The sequence below is a fragment of the Lampetra planeri genome, chromosome 45, assembly GCF_965212315.1.
Source record: "Lampetra planeri chromosome 45, kcLamPlan1.2.h2, whole genome shotgun sequence".
Classification (NCBI taxonomy): domain Eukaryota; kingdom Metazoa; phylum Chordata; class Hyperoartia; order Petromyzontiformes; family Petromyzontidae; genus Lampetra; species Lampetra planeri.
In genome coordinates, this window is record NC_136151.1 from 5,688,375 (window position 1) to 5,708,245 (window position 19,871).

The following is a 19,871-nucleotide window of genomic DNA, read 5'->3' on the forward strand; positions in this document are numbered from 1 at the left end:
AGGCTGTGTACCTAGGCTGTGTACCTAGGCTGTAACAGAGTATCAGGACTGTTGGAGTGTTGTATTGTAATAAAGGAGTTACCTCTACAAGTGTCTCCGGAACCCGTTACATTTGGCGTCAGAAGTGGCAATGGAGACAAGAAGTAAGCCACGTACCTTCAGTCCTGACGGCAATGTCGAGGAACAAGCAGCGATGGGGCGGCCAACGCCGGCCGACAGCGACGCTGCACCGCCGGTTGAACAACTGTCTGCTCCGCCGACCGTCCCCTTTCCAGCGTCGGGAGCAGCGATGGAGGAGGCGCTGCTTCGCCTCACTGAGCTGCTCCACGCCACCGCCTCCATCCTGGACGACATGCGTCACTCACAGGCAGAGACAGGAGGGAGAGAGGCGGCGCAGCGGCCGCGCCATTCCGCCGGCTCCCACACAAAGATGGCAGCCGTTCCCGCCGCAAATACATCCGGGTGTGCCGTCACTTCTGCCGGGGGAGCAATGACCGCTGGGAGCAACGTCACTTCCGGGCCCAGCGTGGGCCAACCCGACGACGCCGCGTCATCAGCGCTGCGTCCCTCACCGCCGGGTGACAGCTGTTTGCAACCTAGCAATGCCGCATCATCAGCGCTGCGTCCCTCACCGCCGGGTGACAGCTGTTTGCAACCTAGCAACGCCGCGTCATCAGCGCTGCGACCTTCACTGCCGGACGACAGCTGGCTTCAACCTAGCATACCACGTCATCAGCGCTGCGACTGGACAGTGAGGGCGCCATTCTTACTGTAACCGGCGCCGGGGTCGGCACATCGACCGACACGCTGGTCGCCGCCTTTGCTGCTCTAGCCAAAGGTTGGAGGTCGGGAGACCAGGCCCCTGACATTTCGTACACTTATGCGCTCCGGATTAATGATTTTTTTGTTGACATTCTCTTCGTTGTCGTCGGGGAGTCGTGACTGTTGTTGGGTAAACTGTGTGGAGCTTCGCTCGTGAGTGTTGTCAATGTGTGTGCGAAACTTTGCTTGTGATTGTTAACAATGTATGGTTTTTATTGAGCTTTGTTCATGATTGTTAATGTATAGCTTGTGCTGTCATTGTTAACGATGTATAGACTGTATGGGGCATTTATCTTGAGATGATGACATGCTGCCAAGGATTTGGAATTGTCAGGCTGGCTCTCAAATATCTTGGGGTGCAGATCCTGACCAGGATGGGCCAGCGGGTGTTGCGTGTCTAACACGAGAGTTGTGGTCCCGTCATGCTATGGCTGACGGCTTGACCTGACAGCCCGGAGATAGAGACACTCCGTGGCATGTCTAGCCTAGTGGGCTGTGTGCTCACATGGCTCGGAAAGTGTGGTCCCGTCATGCTATGGCTGACGGCTTGATCTGACAGCCCGGAGATAGAGACACTCTGTGGCATGTCTAGCCTAGTGGGCTGTGTGCTCACATGGCTTGGAGAGTGTGGTCCCGTCATGCTATGGCTGACGGCTTGACCTGACAGCCCGGAGATTGAAACACTCCGTGGCATGTCTAGCCTAGTGGGCTGTGTGCTCACATGGCTCGGAGAGTGTGGTCCCGTCATGGAATCGCTGACGGCTTGACCTGACGGCCCGGAGGTTGAGACCCTCCGTGGTGTGTCTGGAGCAGTAGGCTCGCCCTGATGGCCCGGAGATTGAAACACTCCGAGGCGCGTTGAAACAGTGGGCTGGAGATTCGTGGTGTTCAGGTGTAGTTGTCCCGTTACGTTGGGACTGTTTCCCTCAGTTGTTAGGGTGCATGTTGTGCAGGGAGTGAACGATGGGTCGTCTCAGCTCGGTCGGTACAGCTATATGCTGCGATGCGAGTCTTGGAGAGAGATTGGGTCTCAGCTTGGTCGGTACAGCTATATGCTGCGATGCGAGTCTTGGAGAGAGACGGGGTTGAAGCCCCCCGATATGGCCGACCTGCGCGGTTTTAGGATGGAGACGCCACGTTGGAAAGGCGGGGGGTGCTAACGGTTGACATGTAATGTCAGTGATGGTCCTCATTGAGGGCTGCTGGGACGCAAGCACGGGATGCCTTTTGGAGATGCGGTTCACACGTGCGGCCACCATTTCTGGGCAGGAGCAGGCAGATTTATTTTGTTTGTGTCATGTAAATTTTATATATATATATATATATATTTTAAAATGTAGATACTGGAGCAACCCTGAAGTGCGACTTCTTTGCCCAGTACACGGGTCGGCCCTGAAGTACGACTTCTCGACCCGGGACGTAGACAGATGTCCAGATTAGTGTGTGTAGAGGGATGCTCGACATGTTGGTCTTCGCCTTCTCTCCACCTGACGGATGGGAGGCTGGCAGGGTGGTGTGGAACCCTGCCATCCATGCGGTGGTTGTGCATCCAACGCGTCAGAATCTGTATATTTGTTGTTGTTAATTCCCCGTTTTCTATGCGGATCCCGAGGAGGGCTAGGTGTGCCACGGGTCGTTTGTTCACGTGTCATTGCTTCACCTTTTTGTTGATTGATGCTTGTATATAGTGTAGAGTTGTACAGGTTGGTTATGGTCTTTATGGTTGCTTTCTTGTTCTCTTTTCTTTTCCTGTTGAGGCTCGCGTATTTTTTTTTCTCTCCCTTTCGTTAATTTAAACTTTCTAATTATTGACAGCCGGGACGGCTGGAGGCTACATAGAGGGGGGTAATGTAGTGACATAAGAAGGGAGGGGCTGCTGGGGGCTCTGGGTCCCTGGGAGGGCCAGGCGCTTAATCCCCTTGGCACCAGGCGTGGGTTCTCAGGCGGGTCAGATGCTTAAGCCTCTTGGCGTCAGGCGTTGGGTTCCCAGGCGCTTAATCCTTTTTGCGCCGTCAACGGGGGGGGGGGGGGGGGCTGTGTGTGCTCTGTGGGATGTCTGGGGGCGCACACGGCCCCACCCCTCGTTGGGCTAGGCATAAAAAGGGGAGCTCCCTAGACGATCGGGGCCAGTTGTAACTCAAGACCCAAGACCCACGACCAGCCATCTGAAGACCCTGGGATGTTGTGAGAGCCAGTGGTGGGACTCTGGAACTCCCGACTCGGCGACCTTGTGAGGGCGAGTTCCAGAGCGTAGCCAGAGTAGAGTATCTAGGCTGTGTACCTAGGCTGTGTACCTAGGCTGTAACAGAGTATCAGGACTGTTGGAGTGTTGTATTGTAATAAAGGAGTTACCTCTACAAGTGTCTCCGGAACCCGTTACACATACACCCAGACACCTCCGATTAGCATGGTTGGTGTAAAAGAAGTTCAATGTAGATCTATACACTTTTACAAAGACAAAGATACCCCCGTATATTCTCAGACGTTTGGGGCAAGTGTTGTTAGTAAGAACCTATGAAGGCCGCATGGCACACGAGGGGGTCAGCACCACGTCAGGCCGCCTTTGTCTACCCAGAGGTGATGTTTACACACCGCACCAGGTACTCATTTGAGGCTGCGTCGACCTCGGGGAGGCCCAGGACAGGTTCAGATGATCCATCACTGGTATTGTCCTTGAGCAGGAATCACACCCAGGACACCAGGTTCATAGCGCAGTGTGCTAACCACTGCACTACCGCTCCACAACATACTTGTACAAGCACAATTACACGCGCAATAACACACACGCACAGGTGGTAAGAGTCCGTGGAACTCACACATGAATGCCAGCAGGTTGACCCCAGCTCCCTGCAGGGCGCTGATCACGGCAATGTCTTTTTTGCTGAGAGATGAGTGTGGAGCTTCCTTCTGAGCGTCTCTCCTATGACACCAGAACCATCAGTGACTCACACAGCCCGTGTCTTACACTGCATCAACACACAGCATCACCACTCACAGCACCATCACACATAGCCCCTGTCTTACACTGCATCATCACACACTGCATCACCACTCACAGCATCATCATCACACACAGCTTCATCGCTCACAATCATCACACATCGCATCATCACGTGCAGCATCATCACACACAGCCAGTGTCTTACAAAGCATCATCACACACAAAGTAACACAGCATCACAGATCGTGTTACACAGCATAATTACACTCATCATCATCGTCATGCAGCCCATGTCCCACACAAGGTGTCACCCCATGTGTTAATCTGTGCAAGTTAATGAGTCCATACCGGTTTGTCTCCTTCAGGTGAACCTGCAGGAGTCAGACACAGGGCGCGCGAATCAGTTCACCTCCAGCCACATTAACCACACGGTGATTGGTAGACGCGATGAGTCTGCACTCAACCATTTGCTTATCCCAGTGTTGTTGGTTGTAATCAAGACAAAGCCCTGGACTCGTTTGGACTCGATGGTTCTCATCAGCAAGGTGTGGCCTCTCAAACCGTTGCCACGGGCAATAGGCGTACGTGTCACTCGATATTGAGTGGCAGTGATTGGAAATAATTTCCATTGCATCGTGTTACCTTTGTCAGAAGTTTAGAAGTTTTGGGAAATTTTTTGGGCCCAAAAACCTCAGAGAAGCCCACTTTTGATACAATTTTGGGCCTAAAAGTCGGTAATGTACATACGTAACGTACCTACATATTGATTAACTATGAATAACCTAACTAATAATCGAGATCCATTGTCATGTATATGCAGACATTAACTCACCTTTCCTACTCTGGGCTTCGCACCTGATTGGCTCAGGGTGATGACATCACATTTATTCCTCGAAGACCAAAACAGGAGAATTTTTCCACAATTCTGACGGTCACCTGATGAGGCTGGTTGTAATTATTGGAAAAAAGTTGTACTCTAATTGTAAATGTTATTTGTTTATTCTCCAACACAATGGTGTGCTGAACTAGTAACTTATTGGCATTTTATATTTACGTGACAAATCTAATTGGTTGTATCGGGTGGTGGCGGGTTTAACGACACCTTTATATTTAAGCGATCTAATCCAAAAAAAAACTTCTATCCAGGGTGAACACTTGTTGAAGCAGACAATCTTCGGATTGGTTTAAACTTTCCGAGACTGATCAAATAATAAATGTCTGTGGCTTTTGTGATGTTAAAAGCTCTTCTCTTTTCAGCATTACTCTTGGTTGATCGACATTTGGATACATGAATTAACTAAATCTAGCGGTAAGTAACTTAAATCTGTATATTACAGGACCATGTGGTTAGATGTTGTAGTGTCAACGTCTGTATAAATTACCAACCGTTTATTAACTCGAAGGATTTGTGTGTTAATAGTTTCGTAGATAGAAATATAATAATATAAATAAAGTTAATGAAAATGTAAAAGAATAAAAATAAAATAATAATAAACAAAACACTTCATTTTTATTTTTCTATCTACGTGACTTTACCGACAGAACCAAAGAATATGAATTCCTGCAGTCACGAAAGTTTAAAGTCAAAATGTTAATCGTTTATTCATTAATTGGAAATTCAGTTGTAAGTTATATTTTTACTAGAAACATACAAATTCACGTTGGTGGACTTGTTTCAATAAAATATATGGCCGATAGATTGTATTGACAATGCAAGTTGCGTTATTATGTTCTTTGTGATACCTTGCATGTGCCGCCTTTCTAAATGTAAGGGCAGTTTTCGACGTAAAACGCGAACTTAATCACGGAACAATGTTTTTTCAGTGGAGCGATCCTTCGCGAGATGTAATGAGTCAGCCTCGTGCTGGCAGTGAGTGTTTGTGCATGTGTGCACCTACGCTCGTATGTGCGTGTGCGTATAAGTTAGTGTGGGGGGAGTGGTAGTGCAATGGTAAGCGCACTGCGTTACCAACCCGGCGACACGAGTTCGATTCCTGCTCACGACCAACACCAGTGACGATAATCTGAATGGGTCCTAGGCCTCCCCAAGGTCGACTCAGCCTGAAAGGAGTACCTGGTTTTGTGTGTAAACATCGCCACTGTGGAGGTAACAGTGGTCAATGGTGGCCAGGTGGGGTGATGCCTACTCACTCTACCTGCAGAAACGCGAGCGAGTCCCTCTCCTCCTGCAGAGCGCGCAGGCGCGTGGCTGCTGCCTGCAGCTCGTTGATCTCGCGCTGGTAATGAGCGATGTTCTCCTCGATTCGGGACAGCAGCTCGCGCCCCTTCATGTCCACGCGATCCAGAGTTGCCTTCTCATCCTCATTCAGCATCACCCTCATGCGGGTGAACTCGCCTGAGATGCGAGCCTTGGTCTGGACTATGAAATCCTACAAGGGTGTACGATGGATGCTATCATTTCATATTCAATGCTATAAATACCAAAGTCACATTTTTTCTGACTACTCCAAACCTAGTTTGCCTTGCCTCCACATTATGTCTCTGTACTCACATCTCAGTGAACAGGTCGATAACTGTTTAAGAATCTAGGAGGTTCACATATATAATATGGTTAGTAAGATAAAAAGCAAAATTGTATTCCTCTGCGGAAATAAACACATCATAAAGTGAAACATGAAATTGTAAATCGAAACAATTTTCCATACGGTCCCATTATATTACCTAAAATGCATTCCTAAAACAAATGTACCCACCCAAAACATACTAAAAATATATTTCAATACAACTGAGATATTTTATGCACAAATATGGAGAAAATTAACGACTAATAACTGACTAAAATGATCTGTTATTAAAACTACCTCACGTTATTAGAATGTCAATTCCTCTAAGCATAGGCTGGGCTCTCTCCCCTCCCTCCATCGTTTCAAATCACTCCTAGCTCTGATATTTGATGGAGACCAATTATCCGCTTTTTTGGTTGTATTACTAATATTCTCCACAACATGGAGATGTGTGAATTTATGCCCTCTTTTACAGCAGGATTTGCATGACATTGGATACTTTGGATACTCGGAACATTATCGTGGTGGTGGGGTTTGTGTGTTCCAGTGACCCTCAGTGCTCTGTCGCGTGGAGTCTTGTACTCCTGGTAGGATCTGCCTTTGTTAACAGGTCTGGGCAGAGATTCCAGACATATAATGGTCCAAAAAGTCATCCCTTCATGAATGGTTAAAACATACTAAAATCAGAGAACCTGACCCAGACAAGGTAAACCAGGACAACCCCATGGAGCCAGGCCTGGGGGTGGTGTTCGACGAGAAGCGCCTGGTGGCCAAGTAACCACATAACCCGGTTGAGCCCTGCCCGAAATGGCTACGTGGCGCCATCCTCTGGGCCCACCATCTGCAGGACGAAGGGTGAGGGGCGGGTGCGATGCTAGTATTGCAGGGAGTGGGATGGCCTCAGATGGACTGAACCTTGAAAATGGGTACTAGCTATTAGGAAATGGAATGTCACTTCACTGGGGGGAGGAAGGAGTCGGCATTGGTGGAGGAGGTGGAAAGGTACCGACTAAATATAGTTGGTCTCACCTCCACACACAGCATTGGCAATGGACGCTAACTTCTCGATCGGGGGTGGTCTCTCCTATTCTGGAGAAACCCCTGGTGAGTGGCCCCGGGCGAGTGTGGGGATATTCACAATCCCGGCTGGGTGCTGTTCAGTTGGAGTTTGTCCCAGTGGATGAGAGGGTCGCCTCAATGAGACATCGGGTCTCAGAAAGGACAACTCTGATTGTTGTCTGTGCATATGTACCAACAGCAGTTCAGAGTGTTCGGCCTTCTTGGAGATGGTGGATGCAGTGCTCGATCGTGCCGCCTACCGACTCTATAGTCTTACTGGGCGAAGTCAATGCTCACGTGGGAAAATATGGAGAAACCTGGAGAGGCATGATTAGGGGGAATGTCCCCCCTGATCTTAACCCGAACGGGGAGATTTAACTGGATTTAACTGGAATTCTGCGATAGTAACGGAATGTCAATAACTAACACCATTTTCGAACACGAGGATGCTGATATGTGTACTTGGTACCAGCGCACCTTGGGCCTGAAAGACAATGATTGACTTTATAGTTATATTATCAGACATAAGGACATATGTTGTGGACACTCGGGTGAAGAAATGGGCAGAGCTGTCAACTAATCACCGCCTGGTGGTAAGTTACATCTGATGCTTGGGGCACCGACCAGATAGATGAGGAAGGCCCAAACGAATAGTGCAGCTTTTCTGGAAACGTCTGGCGGAAGACCCAGTGCAGAAAGATTTAAACTTCCACCTCTGGGAAAACTTCTCCTGCACTCCAGAGAAGGTCATGGACATTGAGTCCGAGTGGACGATGTTCAGGACCTCTATTGTGGATGCGACTGCAAAGCTATTGTCGGGAGGCAGTTAGTGCCTGTGAAAGTGGCAAACCTAGGTCCCGCTGGTGGACACCAGTGCTGAGATATGCTGACAAGTTGAAAAAGGAGACTTTTTCCTAGCTATGGTTGGAAAAAGGTCTCCCGACTCGATTGAGTGATACCAGTTTGCCAAGAGCGTGGCAGCGGTAGCAATTGCTGAAGCAAAAGCCCGAGCAAGGGAGGCACTTGGAGAGGCCATGGAGAGAGACTACCAAGTAGCCTCAAAGATCTTCTGTCAAACCATCCGATGCTATAGGAAGGGTATATGGGATGTGGCCGCATCTATTCTCAGTAACATTGAACACAACGAAGGAGATAGTCGAGAGGTGGAAGGAACACTTTGAGGAGCTCCTCAACCCAGTGGACATGCCCTGGAAACAGCTGGGCGGATCGTATCCATCACGGCTGCTGAAGTCACTCTGGCGGTTAAAGGCCTTCATAGCAGCAAAGCTACTAGAGTGTAAGAGGTTAACCCAGAGTTGTTTAAAGTGCTGGACAGTGTAGGAGTGCCTTTTAAATGTTTTATCGAAGGTCGGTACAGTACCTCTGGATTGGGAAACTGGAGTCTTGGTGCCCATTTTAAATAAAGGGGACGAGAGGATGTGCTCCAATTACAGAGGGATCACACTCCTCAACGTCCCAGGTAAAGCCAATGCTAGAGTGCTGGAGAGGAGTTTCTTGACAGTTGGTTGATCCTCAGATTCAGGAGGAACAATGCGGATTCTGTCAGGGTTGTGGAACAATGGACCAGCTCTTTTCCTTCTCACAGATATTTGAGGGGTCATGTGAGTATACTTCTCCAGTCTACCTTTGTTTTGTAGACTTGGAGAAAGCATATGACCGTGTTCCCTGTTATATCTTGTGGGAGGTGCTGCGAGAGATTGATGTACCGGTGCCGCTTTTGTGTGGTATCCAGTCCCTATATTCCCGGAGTGAGAGCTGTGTCCGAATTCTTGGTGTTATATCAAGGTCGTTCACTGTGGGAGTTGGACTCTGCCGAGGGTGCGTCTTGTCTCCACTCCTTTTTGTGATTTTCATGGACAGGATATCAAGGCGCAGTCGAAGTATGGATAGTATCCAGTATGGGGGCATGGAGATGGTGTCGCTGCTTTTTGAAGATGACGTTGTCCTCTTTGCCTCGTCAGTCTGTGATCTCCAGTGTGCACTTGAATGGTTTGATGCCGAGTGTGAAGCGGCTGGGATGAGGATCAGCACCTCAAATTCTGAGGTCGTGGTTCACTCCCGGGAGACGTTGGAGTGTTCTCTTTAGGTGAGGGGGGATAAGCTGCCCTTTGTGAAGAAGTTTAAGTACCTCGAGATTTATTTCCCGAGTGATGGTAAGTGGGAGCAGGAGATCGGCCGGTGGATCAGTGCAGCGTCCACAGTGTTGCAGGCACTGTACCGTTCCATGGTAGTGAAGCGGGAGGTGAGTTCTCAAACAAAACTCTTGTTTTACAGGTTGATCGATCTACATTCCCACCTTCACCTATTGTCATGAGCTTTGGGTGATGACCGAAAGGATGAGATCTCGGGTACAAGGAACCAAAATGAGGTTTCTCCGCAGGGTAGCCGGGCTCACTCTCCGTGATCGGGTGAGGAGCTCGGTAATCTGAGAAAGCCTCCGGATCGAGAGGAGCCAGTTGAGGTGGTTTGGGCACCTGGTAAGGATGCCCCTCGGTAGACTCCCTCTAGAACTTTCCTGGGAGTGTTCCACTGGGCAGTGTCCCCGGGGCCGACCCAGGACACGCTGGTGGGACTATGTCACTCGGCTGGCCTGGGAATGCCTGGGAATTCCTAAGGAAGTGCTAGAGCCTGTCACCAGGGATAGAGATGTCCAGATCGTTCTACTCAACATTCTGCTGCCACGACCCTTACCAGGACAAGTGGATTGAGAAACGAATGAACGAACAAACTCATGCATGCGATAATGCAAACAGGCTCAGCAATACCGTTGAAGACATATCAAAAGTAGACGCAATCATGTAATTATCCTTTCCAATAAAATCTACGACACCAAAAGAGTGATTCACTAATACATCACGATTCGTTCACATTCAATTAAAATGTTTTAAATATTCATTTACTCTACGTTGTTTTGTGTCTGCTTGACAGTTGTATGTGTGTCATGAGCGCAAAAGTGTTTTCCTGCATTCCCTACATGCCCTTGAAGCCGCATCTCTCGTGTTTATTATAGCATTTAATAGACGATTTCCTGTCACATTTTATCATCTTCACTCGTTTAATGTCTAGTTTCTAATTCAATATTGTAGTTGCTCCATACTGTGTTATTTTATCTCACCTATTGCAAGTCATTCGAGTTATCCTGCGAAATGCTTCGCAGTCTCACCAGATATTAACTTTTTTTTTCATAAACGTTGCATTTGTTTACATTTCAAGCACCCATAGCGATAATAATAGTTCAATATCCTGCACAGTTACTACACGTTGATTCAAAGTTGTCCTCACAGGAGAGTCACATACTCCAAGCAGGGTGGAGGTCACAGGGTAACGAAGTCCACGCGTCGTACCTGCACGTCCTTGCGAGTGGCCTTCATCTGTCCCACGGACACCTCCGCCTTCTTCTTCTTCTCCTCCACCGCTCGTGTCTCCTCTCCGACTCCACTCTGGAAGAGAGAAAGTCACCAGAGGAGACGCCACTCCATGAGCGACGCCCTCTCAGCCCCACTACACACGGAGCCCTCAACAGTGATGGCCAGGAAGTCAGCCCAGACTGATTGAAAAAAGTCTAAAAGGGCAAGGGACGGTGGAGAGAGAATCAACTCATGGTGATGATCGTTGCATGAGGCGTTTCTAGTAATGCCAGTGACACTGATTATTTACTTCCCATGTTGTTATGGCCAGTGACAGCTTTTATCAGCCCGAGTTGTATCTGAGTAGTTCGCACTCCTTGAGGGCCTCACCTTACGTGTCTCGTGCTCATCCTTGAGCGTGATGACATCATGTCCTCTATGGTCTCCTGCGATGGTGCAGTCCCTGCACACGAGGCTCTCGTCCTGCTTACAGAAGAACCTGTAAGGGTCTCCATGCTGCTGGCAGCTTCGCTCCTCCAGGCTGACAATGGGAGCCACCAGGACGTGGTCCATCAATCTCTGGTTGTTCAGGTGAGGTTTCAAGTGGGACTCACACAGGGACATTTCACACCTGAGGCAGGTCTTCACTGCACGAGTCTCCCCATCACCACAGCCGTCACAGAAGACAACTGCAGCCATCCTCTCTCCAACTCTGAGCTGCTCCACCAGGTTGGCGAGCGCCACGTTCCTCTTCAGCTGGGGTCGCTCAGGGAAGGCCGCTCGGCACTGCGGGCAGCTGAAGCTTCTCGCTCTCTCCCAGGCACCGCCCAGACACCGGAGGCAGAACGAGTGTCCGCAGCTCAGCGTGGAGGGGCAGTCAAACGTGCCCAGGCAGATGGGGCAGCTCAGCTCACTGTCGACACAATCACTGGGAGACGCGCTCGCCATGGCCCATGGCTTCACTCGGACTCAGTCACTCGCCGCGGCTCACGGAGGAGCTATCGCAGCAGCAGCTCACACAGTGGAGACGAACAAGGAAATGAACTTGACTTCACCTGCAGTGAAGTTATAAATACCTCGAGACACGCCCTGGAATGTTCCACACGGCGGCTGGGCTCACCTGTGTAGACGTGGCGTTACAGTCACGCACTGTGTAATAGCTAAAACTGATTTTTGTATTTAGTTTGTTGTCCTTCCCCTGCACTTGGAATTAGCACGGTTGGCTACGTACGATGTGGAAGAAGTTCAACATACATACATAGCTTTGACTGGTCTCCAAGTGATATAATATTTGTACAGTACAAACAAAATCCAGCAGCAGCAGCCAGGAACACAGCGATAATGGTTTGTGCCATAGGCTGATTGACTGGCTAGGGTCAGGCTGTGTGCATTACCACAGTGGAACCGCTCCTTGTACAGACATTCTGATGTAGAAGTTAACTTGTTTTTTTCCCATCCGTGTCTTTATCCATTTCTTTCATGCAAGGCCTGTTTGTTTAAGCTTCAGAGTATGTAATCGTTTTCAAACTTTATCAACTAATATTTACCTACTGACTTCATGCATCCTCTGTTCATCTGTGAAATATATTTTCGTTTATTTTTTCCTACTACACCGTTTTATTCTGGGTGGATGGTGGTGGTATATATGCTAATCGGAGGTGTGTGGGTGAGTGGGTGTGTAGGTGGGCGAGTGGGTTAGTGTGTGGGTGAGTGGTTAGGTGAGTGGGTGGGTGGGTGAGAGGGTTAGTGTGTGGATGAGTGCTTGGGTCCCTGGGTGGATGGCCTCATGCATTACCACAGCGAACAACCCCTCGTTAAACAAACATCGTCGTGCATTAAAGCTCGTTATCTACATGCCTTTCACTGCACATTTTCCTATTATGAAAAAAAGAGGTTTACATCTTCATAACGTAAAAAATATATATTCATAACCTATTTTTAATGTTGACATTTTACATCCTGGACTCGATTAATTTGGCGGATTCTAATTATTTTTTTTACCAGGTAAGGCCCACTGAGGTATGGAACTCTTTTCAGAATCGATCTGGCCACAAATGATAGCTTCACGACGTGGCTTATTACGTGGGCAATTCTAGCAGCCAAACACTCTAAACGCACGTTTCTAAGTGTGGGGGGGGGAATTGGAGGAGCGGAGATAAATTCACACGACCATGGAGAGAGAGACACGCAAACTCCAAGTACACGTACAGGCGTCAGGGTCGGGATCGAACCCACGCCTCCTGTATACCAGGCGAGGTAGTTAACATATTCCAGCCACCGCAGTGAGATATAAAAAAAATAACAGCAGAACAAGGAACAAGGTAACGAGCTGACTTCACCTGCAGCTAAATTATAAACACCACGAGACGCGCCCTGGAATGTTGCACGCGGCAGCCCGTACTCACCTGTGTAGACGTGGCGTCACATTCACACACACTGTGTCAAGGTTAAAGAGTCGAAATTGATATATTTTTACTAAAACCCCACGGTAACCATGAAAAAGGTGATGGTTTGTCCTACAGACTGGTTACACCGGCTTGGGTGAAGCTGGGGTTTTCACTGTAAACCGCACCGTGTACATTATTATTAAGCTTTTAAAATATAAGTACACTTTCGCGACCAATATTATTCATTACAGTATTTTTTGGTTAGATCGCATAAATATAAAAGTGTCGTTTAACCCGCCACCACCCAGCACAACCAATGAGTAAGGTTTGTCACGTAAACAAAAACACATTCTGGCTCGGCTGAGGCTGTGCGTTTTGCCCAGCAAACCACACCGATGTCAATTCGTATTCAAGGTTTACAAGAAACCAAATAAACAAGGAGACATTTTTTATTAGTTTTTTTTACAATTCGGTAAATACAATGAAAACCCAACAACTCATTATTTCAAGAGCCGCAATGCAACGTGGTCTAAGTACGAGAGACGGTGCTGGTCGTGGTCCTTGATAAATAAGAACGTCTCACGAAGCAGCCGTCCCTCAAAGAGCCACACGCAGCTACGGAGCTGCAGGTTGCCGACCCCGTGCCCTGAACCAACTGGCGTGACCGGCAAGTAATCATAATTTAATAATTATAATTTAATTGGAAATTTATCATTATAAAAAAAGATTTAGCAATTTTTTTTTATATTTGTATCTATTAATAGCTTAATTATTAAATAAGTTTCCTACTAACACATAAATTATAATTTAATAATACAATTATTTTTTAATGCTTTGATGATGATAATAATGCAAATAAAGTATAATAATTAATTAATTAATTGCGCTTACATAATACATCAGTGATGGTAATTTAATAACAATATAATAATAATAATTTACATTTACTAAACGCTCTTAAACAATCACTCTCGGGGTGCTATGCATGGTAATGCAGAAAACTGAACATCACCCAAGGAAAGTGAGAAGGACATTTGAACATTACTAAAGGGAGAAAGCCATTTTACACAGAGACGGCTTTAGTGGAGATGTGAAGATGAGCAGTGCCTCGGAAATCCCCTTGACCTCGAAGGGCAACGAGTTCCAGAGTGTAGGTGGAATAATTGCCAACGCACCTCCACGTGTGTAGCTTAGAGACTGTGGGACGGTGAGCAATGCACAAGCTGAGGATCTTGACAATCTTGATGGAATATTCGTGGCTGAAGGAGGTCATGGATGTAGGGAAGAGCAAGTCCATTTAGGTCGGTTGACGCTCCCTTTTTTACGCTTTGCAGTTCTTTCTTCGTCTCATTCTCTCCTTCAAAAATCTGTGAAACGGGTTTATTCCTGGGGGAGATGTTTTCCCTTGTGGATGGCGGCTGGTGAGTAGTGTGTGTGGATGGTGAGTAGTGTGTGTGGATGGTGAGTGGTGAGTAGTGTGTGTGGATAGGGGGTGGTGAGTAGTATGTGGATGGATGGTGAGTGGTGAGTAGTGTGCGCATATGAGATGGTGAGTAGTGTGTGTGGATATAGGGTGGTGAGTAGTGTGTAGATGATGAGTGGTAACATATTTTTTCTATCAAGGCTCACAGACAAGAAACAAGAATTATTAATTACTTTACACGGGGTTACAAACCTCACGAAGCACCGCATGGAATGTGCTCAGATGTTTAAGGAATGTAAAAACAAGCCCCGCATCACACATACCTGTCTAGATGTACCTGTAGATTCGCGCCGTTGGCTTTAACCAGTGCCAACAATGGACTCTGTAAGAACATGATCACAATCGTAAAAATAACACATCCTGAGATGCGGGCTTTCGATTCCAAGCAGTCGCCTGTGATTGAACGCGGTTCTCCGGTGAAACGAGTTGATGGTTTAAGCCTCATTATCAATTCCAGGCATGCACCCATACAGAGTTTGATTATTCGATTAATTTGGTCCAAAGTCGAGCTCTGAGCATTGTAGAGTCGTGGTTTGACCGCCGTGCGTCGAACATCGACAATGCAGCTGGGGTGGGTTGGTAATTGCTGCCTCCTGGTCGAGATGAGAACATCATTTGGCGATGCATCGTTGGCGGTGGTGTGCAGGTACAACTAACACAACACATTACAATAACCGTGTTCCTATCCTCCGATAGGCACGGTTGGTTACGTATGGTGTGAAAGAAGTTCAACATACATGCAACTATACAGCACTAATATACACTACACGACGACAATGTATACACTACACTACACCACACACGATACACACTATAGATCACACACAATACACGACTGTACACTACACACTATACTAAACTATGATACACGACACCACTATACTACATTGACGACACTGACAACATACAAACGTTCCGTAAAAAACCCCAATATATTCGGCCTGCATCAGGTGGAGAGATGTTATCTGCCTCACTTCGTATGCATGAGTTCATGGGCTCGAACCCGACCCTAACACCTGTATATTTGGAGTTTGCACGTTCTCCCCGTACTCGCGTGGATTTTTCTCCTGGTCCTCCGGTTTTTTCCTCCACATTTAGAAACATGCGTTTAGAGTATGTGGCTGCTATACATTTCCACATAATAAGCAACTTTGTTGAGACATCATTTGTGGCCAGGTCGCGTCTGATAAAGAGCTATATAGCTCAGTGGGCCTTACTTGGTAATATACATATAGTAGATTCAGAGTTTACTTCTACGATTGTCACTCTTTGGGTCCAGCTTAGAGGCAGTATCCTTTCTGTAGCAATACATTTCGAGTGCCAATATCTTATTTCTCTTAGTATTTGGTTTAAGTCTCGCAGGAATACAAAGCTGTACTGAACAAGCATGTTCCTAAGATGTTCAGTTTGGTCTCGTAGCTGATTTGCTTGCTTTTTCAAATATCATTGCATCCTGCCGTTTCTCCTTTTGCCTTTGTGATCTTCGCTCTTATTGTGTCTTTCGTGCAGCCGTCCCATGTCAGTAGACTGCCCAAGCAAACAAATTCTTTTAAATTCACAATCTTGCTTCTTTCTATTACCACTTCTTGCTCAATGCCCTCCCTTCCTAATATCATCGTCTCTGTCTTTTCCACGTCAATCTTCCATCCTGAATCCTTTCCTGACTCATTCGGGGTATGAACAATTCCCTGCAGTACAACTACGCAGCTTTCTTCCATCCCATATACATCGTCTGCGAATCTCATGTTATTTATTTTTTCTACTTGCACAGATATTTATATATATATCCTGTTCCGTTGTCCTGAATGGCATTCATCACTCTTTCCAAGCATGTGACGACGTTGTTTGGTGGTAGTGGACCGATACAACAATTTGGGACAGAATAGGGGGTGGGGGTAGAGAATCGTGTTTTACCATCAAGGTCGCTTCCATAGCGGTGTGACCGGCTGGCCGGAGTGCGGCTGCGTGCGTTGCCACAGACAATCTCGTCTGTTGAACGCGTTCTGGTAACGCTTCCATTCGTCACGTTTCACGTACTTATTAAACTAATTTTTATTTTATTTTACCAGTCATGGCCCAACTCGAGCTAAGTATCTCTTTTTAAGAAGCGACCTGGCCACAAATGATAGCTCAAAAAAGTGGCCCATCACGTGGAAACGTCTAGCAGCCAAATATTCTGAACGCGTGTTTGTAAATGTGGTAGGAAAACCCAGGAGGACGTGGAGAAAAATCCACGCGACCACGGGAGGAGAGACACCGACAACTCCAAATATACAGCAGCAGGCGTCAGGATCGGAGTCGAACCCACGACCTCCTGCATACGAGGCGAGGTAGTTAACATCCCCTAGCTACCGTAGTACCCTCATTGTCACCCCCCCCCCCTCCGTTTTCATTTCTGCATCCACGTTAAGTTTCGATAAGTCTTTTCTTGCCTATAAGTTGTAGTCCATCAATATTTTTTATTTAAGTAAAGTTTATATTTTATATCGCCGGTCAACTGCGATTGTCACGTTTCCGTGCAATATCCACTTCATGCTATAGCTGCCCCGCAGTGATAATACGCGAATGTGTGAACACGCACTCGCTGAGCTACTCAGCAGTGTGAGTTAGAGTCTCTCATTTACATACAGACACAGACGCATTGATAACTCATCCATCTGTAATGCGAGCATAAACGGGGTGGTTGTTGGCCTCCGCGATATTCACGCGGGCCGGAGCATTGGGGGGCGGAGCCTGGTCGGCGGAGCGTGTGGGAGGAGCCACCGCTCATCTCGGCTGCAATGGGAGACGTGATGGGATAGGATATAGGGGGAGAGCCGGAAGAGATCGGGAGTGGAGACGGAGCAAGAATAGGGGGGAGCCACGCTGAGCAGGACGGGAGCAGCGGCGCCATCTGCCACGTGGCGTGTGGTCGACGGGGCTAGCGGGGTGTGAGAGCTAGCCGAGTGTGCGGGGCACACGTAGCTAGTAAGTGACTAGCGGAGTGTGCGGGGCACACGGAGTGAGCGGTGTGGCTAGCGGAGTGTGCGGGGCACACGGAGTGAGCGGTGTGGCTGGCGGTGTGTGTGTGTGCAGGGTGCGAAGGCGTTGCGGGTCCGGACGAGGACCAGCGGGGTGAGAACGAAGAACCTAAATAAATGACACAATAGAGACCAAGAAAGCCTGACAGAGTCGTTTATTACACATCTATCATAATACAAGTGCGTAGTTCGTGTGCGTGTGTAACGCTAACGCTCACTTGTCCCTGCCTGTTGATTGGCCAAAACAACATTTACAATCGGGGATGTTTACACGAAAAAAAAAGTGTTTTTTATATTTAAAAGTTTAAATACAATAACATGTTTAAAATATACTTTAAAGTTGAATTACAATTGAATTAAATAATTTGTCCGCAATTACCCATGGAGATAGAAACCATTGACAACCACAGGGGTGATTCTATTCCATTATTTCACAATTTTACGACTACAGCTTTTCCATATTCCATCGATTCAAATTGTAATTTGTTATACATTATCTAATAACAGTTGCAGTGATTTTATAATTCCGTCTTGCTTTGTTTTTTTATGTTTTAAAGTAAAAGTTCATGCGATATTGTTGCTACCCCCCCCCCCCCCCCGCTGAGTGAGTGGTACATTCCGAAAAGCCCAACAGCTACGGTGAGCAATGTGGATCAAAGCAGATACCGGTAACGCGATTTGTTATTATCACAGACGTTAATTTGGCATCTTTGGACTGACGTACAACAGAATCGGAATATTTATACTGCAGGAGGAATCCGATGACCTGTAAAGCTCTTTTTAACAGATGTCCAGTAGGGGCACGGGGTAAGAACGTTACAACAGCAAACAGTACACAAATATGATAATAGCACAAGTACAAGGAAAGTTAACACATCACTATAACACATCCACAGTAGTTTAACACGTAAAGCCTTCGCGACCAATATTCATTATACAGTTTTATCTGGGGTTAACCATCTAACACAATCAACCTGCATTATGGACATCTACAGTATATATAAATATAAAAATTAGTAGTTCCCTGCGTCTTGTTGACATTCGGGCGATTGCCAGAAAGTGGTTTGCTTTATCCACCGCTTTCTTTGTTGTCGGAGTGCAGCGACGACTTCGCCTTGGCTCCGTGTCGCCATGGACTGCGTCTGTAGCGCGTTGTGGCGAACGGCGTGCGGGTGGTGCAGCTCGTTGACGCACAGCAGCAGCTGCTGTTGTTGTTGTTGTACAACATTAACGGTTGACGCCTCATCGATGTCTCTTTCAATTCACTACACGCGATTTATCGCCGATGTAACTTTTTACTTTGACGACAGACACTTCTCATCGTTCTTGATTTGAAGCTTTCGTGACTGCAGGAATCCATACTCTTTGGTTGTTTTGGTAAAAAATATCTACGTGACTTTACCGATAGAACCAAGGAGTTTACTTCTCATCATTTTCTCACAATAACCTCGCCGTTGACTGTTTACAGCTCAGGTCTAGCACATGGTGTGGGTATGCAGAGCTGTCAACCCCTTATCAGTGCCCTACTTTGTTACGGACCAATCCAGACGTGATTGGTCACCCCGTGTCCCTTATAAATCTCAAGAGTTCATCCTGCAAAGTCCCATCACAAGGGAGAATCACAAACAAAGACAAACACAATGTTTTTACTCAATTTCCCTGTACAAGAATACGAGTAAACCCGTATGGGTTGACAGGTTTGGGTATGTAACAACATTACACATCACACTATACAGCACACTATGCACTGTCTATAACTCAGCTATAGTACATGGTGAGGGTATGTAACAACATTACACATCACACTATGCACTGTCTATAACTCAGCTATAGTACATGGTGAGGGTATGTAACAACATTACACATCACACTATACAGCACACTATGCACTGTCTATAACTCAGCTATAGTACATGGTGAGGGTATGTAACAACATTGCACATCACACTATGCACTGTATGTAACTCAGCTATAGTACATGGTGAGGGTGTGTAACAACATTGCACATCACACTATACAGCACACTATGCACTGTTTATAACTCAGCTATAGTACATGGTGAGGGTATGTAACAACATTACACATCACACTATACAGCACACTATGCACTGTCTATAACTCAGCTATAGTACATGGTGAGGGTATGTAACAACATTACACATCACACTATACAGCACACTATGCACTGTTTATAACTCAGTTATAGTACATGGTGAGGGTATTAACAACATTACACATCACACTATACAGCACACTATGCACTGTC

General features: G+C 47.0%; 1 protein-coding gene across 1 annotated transcript in view; it reads right to left on the reverse strand.

The window, feature by feature from the left end:
• The window catches only part of LOC144733085 (E3 ubiquitin-protein ligase TRIM11-like), a 34,840-nt gene extending 23,060 nt beyond the window's left edge, over positions 1–11,780 (reverse strand). The window contains exons 1-5 of the mRNA XM_078614824.1: positions 11,106–11,780; positions 10,713–10,808; positions 5,920–6,153; positions 4,112–4,134; positions 3,639–3,742 (exon numbers count right to left, since the gene is read on the reverse strand). Coding sequence (XP_078470950.1) covers positions 3,639–3,742; positions 4,112–4,134; positions 5,920–6,153; positions 10,713–10,808; positions 11,106–11,663 — 1,015 coding nt within the window. The 5' untranslated portion in view covers positions 11,664–11,780. The remainder of the gene's footprint in view (positions 1–3,638; positions 3,743–4,111; positions 4,135–5,919; positions 6,154–10,712; positions 10,809–11,105) is intronic.
• Positions 11,781–19,871: the final 8,091 nt, after the last annotated feature.